The following is a 6406-nucleotide window of genomic DNA, read 5'->3' as shown; positions in this document are numbered from 1 at the left end:
AAATGGTTGAATTATATACTGAAAGTCTGTCGTTTGGATGCTTTACACGTTGCAAATGGACTTTAAAAAAAATCTGCTTAAGAAAACAAAGTTCACGTTATATTAATGTTCATAAGTGTTTCACATAATGTACTCGTGTAGAGTGTAATATCAGACAGGCTGTTAGTCTGTGCTGCATCTCTGCAGGTTACATCGCCGCGCCGGTAGGTGGCGACAACTCTTAATGAATCTTAATGATTTATTTAATGAACTCTTCTCATTTTACTTACACTGGCATTGGCTAAAATTCAGAAATGTTCAGAATTAACTGATAAAGTTTTTTTCTTTTTTAAAAAAAACCTTTCATAAATCAAATTCATCTTTATTAGCCTACAGAAATGTCCATGACGTTTTTAGATATGTTTATTTTCGAATTTGTTCTTTTTTTAATATCGTCTAAAATTCACACTTAAAATTTTAGGTTTTCTATGATCGCGTTAATCATTTTTAATTTCATTAGTTATTTAACATGCAGCAACATGCATAACTAAACATTCCTATGTTCTATAGCAAAACTAAACATACTACACATTGTATTGACACAGTGAAACACACAACCAAATAAATACTTCAAAAGTTCAATCCCAGTTAAAATTATTATGGCTTTGCAGTAGCACAAATAGTAGCCTTAGTAGTAATTATTAATTTCAGGCGGAGCCCGAGCTGTAACTGCTGTTGTAACGGTAACACACGGTGTGTGGTCGCTCGCTCAGGTGAAGATGCTGATGCGACTGAACTGATGGAGGGAGGCAGGAGCGCGCGCGCGCGCCTTCGGGTGGAAGGGAGAGGGAGAGAAGGAAAAAGGGGGATCGTTCTCCCAGTCATATAACGCCACATCTCTCCTTCCTCCTCTTCACTGGCGGCATAAGCGACGCGTTAGCGTGCTCCTCTCCCAATTCAAAGGCGCTTTTAATGCTTTGCTATGCGGAGCCAAGAGCTATGAAAATGCTTCGATTCCGGAGTCCGAGCGTCTCCTCCCTCGCGCAGGAGGTCCAGTGCACGGTTCGGCTGCTCGACGACTCCGAAATCTCGTGCAGCATCCAGGTAAGGCGCGAGCGAGCGCGTGTGCGACAGTGCGCGCGCGCGCTCAGCGATGCGACTCTCTTCTTCACTGCAAATAACTGGCATAACGCTTATTATATCAATAGGCTACATGGTGTTAAACGGAGAGTTACTCTTTAAGGTGTATCCTCGCGCTTGTTTGGGCAGTATGCGCCTCGGGAGTGATGATGACGCTTTGGTCAGGGTTTGCTCGTTTCATTATCGACTGTTAAACAGTTACGCCCTTGACTTTCTTTGTACTCCAGAAAGATTAATGTAGCCTACAGAATGCGTTTTGTCTGTAAATAGCTGAATGGCGCAGTATAGGACTATCGACTACTGTCCCTGTGTGTGATTTCCGTCGCGGTGTTTTGTAGAGGTTTGGGGAACCGAGAGCCTGATGTTAGAAGCACGTGCGCGTGCATGAGTCTCGTGCGCTGATGGAGAGTTACCTTCTTTCTTTTCCAAGAAACTGCTGAAACAGTGCTGAAAAAATTAAATAAAAAAGTCTGTGATGGACAACAGTTTGGAGTGGGACCTGTTGGTTTGATCAGTAAAGTCAAGTCACTTTTCTTTATATCTAACACTTTGAACAACATGTTTTAGCCCTTGAGAAAAAGAAGTACACTGCATTATTGAGAAACCTTTTTTCTGTTTGACTCTGTAAAGCTGCTTTGACACAACCAGTACTGTATAAAGCGCTGTACAAATAAAGGTGACTTGAAGCATCATTTTAATATGAATACTATGGAGATAATGGGTCTCTAATTTAATTATAGTTTAAATAGTATATAGTTAGATAGTATATATAGTTTAAATTTATATTAAATACAATTAGTTTAACTTATTTTTTTACACACTTCAGCAGGACTTTAGTACATTTTATATGTAAATCATAATTATTTCTTTTGAATGTGGGAATATGGTTGAAGTGCACTGCTGAATGCATTGACAAGCATTTATAGTAAACTAAAATCTACTTCAATATCATTACTATTGAAACTTGTGTCATGTATTTAAATATATTTGTAATTACACATTTGTAAAGACGAAGTTGCAGTTTAGTTTAAAATGTATTAACTTTAAAGGTAAAATGATAATCACTAACAGTACATTTGATTTAGTATATGTTAGTCAGCACATTACAATAAGTGTACTTCTGTAAAGCACTACAAAAGATTATTAAAACATAATGAATAAAAAGGTACACTCTATAAGTGTGCTAAGAAACTGTCTTTTTTTTTTTTTTTTTTTTTTTTTTTTTTTTTTTACAAATATACTTTCAAATTTGGAAGTACACTACAAGTGGTGCAAACCAAAGACAACTATGGCATGGCTAAAACGACCGGTGTTGTTAGTTAGCATCTGAGACTTGTGTTTGCAGCTGTAATGATTTGCTCACCAAGCACTACTGTGCCACTTCTTGAGATTTCTGGAAAGCCAAGGGAAGCACTGCATAATGTCTTAATGTACCGATGGTGCCCAAAATCCCTGTCTGAGTAGGCGGATCACTAGCTTTTGAGACGCAGCCAGTGAATTTGATCCCATCATGCTCTCTATATTCCACTCAAGATAAATGAGCAGACCCACTTCTGGGAAAGACTCTTGACAACGCACTTCCCTTCAGAACATTCTTGGAAACAACAAAAGCATCCAATCCACTGAAAATCTGCATGTAGTTTTGCTAATAAAAATATTGAATCTATAAAGGCCGGGAGGCAGGCGTAACGTAGTTATTGTCGTGCAGCTCTGATGCAGGCTTAAGTGTTTGATGATAACTGATGTGTAGTCTAGCTCACACTAATGCACATGCAGTCTAATGGAAGCAACATCCATTTAGTCTCATTCATTCTGAGAAAACTACACTATGATGGTGAAGTCAGGAAATTGTCCTCTTATGATGATCCTACCTAGGCTTCAAGTATAGAGAGCTACTCTTGGATCAGTGAAAACAGCTAAAATGCTTTCCACAAACTTTTAAAATATCTCCTGATGTATCAGTGGAAGAGGTGACAGAAAGAGTGATGTGCATGATGCATCCCAGTCTTTTTTTTTATACATTGTGTCTCTTTCTCCGGTGAGATGTTTATAAACTTTTGAGCTAAAAGAAGGAGCGTTCTGTTTTGGTCTTATGAATATTTCAGAAAGCCACGAGGCTCTAATGGCTTCTTGTTCTGTGATGGCTTTCTCCTGCATATTTCATGACCATCATAGACAGAGGCTGCACCTCCGTCGGTGCACTTTTACATGTTATAAGCACTCAGTTCTTACTTTTTTATCAGCTACATGAGGAGTTAAATGCCGTGTTCATGTCTGCTGTCGTGCACCGTGTCGGTCAGCAGTTAGTTCTTCTCCTTGAGTTTGATTGGTCTAGAGAGTGCTGATATACACACCTTTGAGTTTTCACTGTGTTTGCACATTACGTATAGTCTGTCAGTGAGTAAACGTTGGGTGGCATTTAATATGAATTCATGCAAAGTGATTTGTACGGAAACTTAAGACTTTTAGGAAAAAAGCAAGCCTAACTGTGACTGGTGCATAAGCAGATCGTATGAAAATTATTTTGTACAAATTCATATGAATTAGGCATCTATACACCAGTAGTTCCTGTATGAGACTGTGTTGGTCAGTATGTGCATTAGAGGGAATGATTCAGTGAAGTTTTACCAGTAGTCTGTTAGTGATTCTAAATTATATGACAAATATTTTAGTCAGTGACTTAATCTACTACATGACACATTTCAGGTAATATAATCAGACAACGTTTGGATTACTTTTGACTTTACATGTTCATCACAATCTCAAACCATATTTTTTTATAAAAATATAAAGTGAAAGAAATTCTATTCAATTTGTTTTATTGACAACAGGAAGTTGTCCCGTGTGTGTTCTGTGTTTCTGTTCATCTTGCCTTCTCCTAGTTTTCCCTCTGTCGCTTGATTAGTCCATTTGTTTCCACCTGTGTTCATTTATTATCTTATTTAGTCCATCGTTTGGTTTTGTAGAAAAAGCCCTGCCTTTGCTCAGTTTGTTTGTCCTGTCTCTGTCGTATAAAGAGGTTGTTTTCTCCTACGGTCCAATGAAGTGTTATTAAAGACTCTGTTCGTTTGACTATCTGCTCCCTTTGTACTCCTTCAAGCTCCTTCGCCTGGCAACCCGTGACAGAAGTGCATTGAACTTTACATGTCAAGGTTGTGAGTTTAAGGAAAAAGAAGAATTCGGGAGAGTCAATAAAATATAAATAACGGATTGCTATTGTTATTATTGTGTGAATAATATGTAATCATGTAATTAATAAACAGTAACTGTAGTCTGAGTCCAGATTACATGTAATCAGTTACTATCCAGCACTGATTTTTACACATTACATCATTACATTGTTTGTATGAATGAGTCATTGAATTATTCACTCAACTGATCTTTCATAACACTGATTCAAGAAAGAAACACCGCTTCTCTGTGTTGCTCTGATGTGTGAGAGTCAATTTTGTTTCGTCTTCATTTGGAACTATTTTCTTTGGCAAGAATAGATGAAGTAAAATGTAAGTTTCTCAATATTAACTTCTTGTTTACTAAATGTTTGCATAAAAGCAATGTGATACTCGTAATCATGCCAGTGTCGTCTGAATAGCAGGGCTATGATTCTGCGACAAACAACAAAATCCCTTTCTCATGCAGTATGGCATAAATGAGTCAAAAGACAGAGCAAAACATGACTTTGATAACTTGACTTGTATTATAAAATTGTGTGCATAAGGATGAAATACAATATAGGGAGCCCTAACCTAAAGGGATACGGTAATAATAAAAAAATGTAAATAAAAACGATAGAAGGAAAAAATATGTTTTAATGATTTTGCATTTACTTGCAAAAATGTTGCATTCCCCTGAGAAACTTTGCATTGGCTCACAACAATTTCACGTTTTCCAAAGAAACGTATGGAAGCACATGGGTAGCGATATTCAATTTGGAATGTAATATGCAAAATGACAATGCAATATGTAAAATGACAATGCATTTCTGTATTTACATTTTCATTTTCCAATACATTTGTGCAACGTTTGGTGCAAAATGAAAATGAAAATTAAATTACATAATTTTCATTTGCCATTTCATACACCAGTTTTAATATGTAAAATGAAAACTAATTTTAACGCTTTATAAGTTGCAAAATTAAAATGAAAATGTATTACAGAAATGATTAGATATGTATAACATGTTCAAGCAAAAACTGTGGCAAAATTATCATTTAAATGCTATTTTTCTTAAATGCATTAACACTCACAGTCAAGACACTTACGATTGCATTTTCATTCAGTGTCCCGCAATGAATGTAGCAAAATTCAATGTGCACAATGAAAATGCATTCCGAGCCGATCACGTGTCCGCCCCCTCCCACCATGTCAATCACTGCGTGAACAAGGCGGGGCTTGCAGAAGGTCAAGAGACTCAAATCTCAAGAAGAGGATTCAAGTGAGAGAACATGGACAAGACCGTTGGTCCATGTATGTTTTGATCATTTCAGTTTAGGGCTTTAATATTTCATTCGCACTTGTGGGCGGAGCTGAAACGCTGCTTTCATCTGATTGGTCGAATCGCTCAACCTTCAACTCGGTCTTTTCTTTCTTTCAGGCAGAATAAGAGTCAGTGCGAGTGAAGCACTGTAATGTCTGAAACCACCGCTCACTGTTAATTAGCATAATATTTGAATCAGATGTAGCTGGGCACATAATTCGTGCTGCTGAGATCTGCAAATTATTTCTAGGTTGTAGTATTGTATGAATATTGTCCCACTGATAAATACAGTGCAAATAGTTCTGTCTCCTTGGATAACAGTGAAGTGGAAATAAAAATCAATAATGGACTGAAGAGTTCCATGTCTGTAACATTTACCACTCTCATATTTTAAGTCATAAGGCACTAGGTATGTGTGTGTGACATTAATAAATAATTGTAAAAATTAATATTGTTACATTTCTGAAATAAAAATAGTAAAATCAGCTCTGTGCTGCTCAGTGCTCCTGTAGCCTACCCCAAAGCGCCGTCTCGCGGCTGTAGACGGTAATGTTTTCTCTTGGTTCTGAATAAATGGGACTTATATATGTTTTTTTCCTCGTCATGACGTATTTTTGGACTGATGCAACTTATACCGAAAAATACTGGTAACATTATTATTATTATTTATTATGAGAGTAACTGACACAGACTAGAACTTTAACGTTTCACCAAATCAGCTCAGATCTTCAGACTCGTCTGACTCGTGTTGCTGTATAACTGGCCAGACTTACCTTCCCAAGAAATCCTATTTAATTTTATTTCATAAAT

At 37.0% G+C, this 6406-nt stretch overlaps 1 protein-coding gene across 1 annotated transcript in view; it reads left to right on the top strand.

Moving 5' to 3' along the window:
- The first annotated feature begins 806 nt into the window (after positions 1-806).
- LOC132115083 (FERM domain-containing protein 3-like) overlaps positions 807-6406 on the top strand; it is a 45251-nt gene continuing 39651 nt past the window's right edge. Inside the window, exon 1 of the mRNA XM_059523485.1 lies at positions 807-1083. Coding sequence (XP_059379468.1) covers positions 952-1083 — 132 coding nt within the window. The 5' untranslated portion in view covers positions 807-951. The remainder of the gene's footprint in view (positions 1084-6406) is intronic.

The sequence above is a fragment of the Carassius carassius genome, chromosome 34 (genome assembly GCF_963082965.1).
Source record: "Carassius carassius chromosome 34, fCarCar2.1, whole genome shotgun sequence".
Classification (NCBI taxonomy): domain Eukaryota; kingdom Metazoa; phylum Chordata; class Actinopteri; order Cypriniformes; family Cyprinidae; genus Carassius; species Carassius carassius.
Note: the sequence above shows the minus strand (reverse complement) of the source record. Positions and strands in the feature narration are given on the sequence as shown.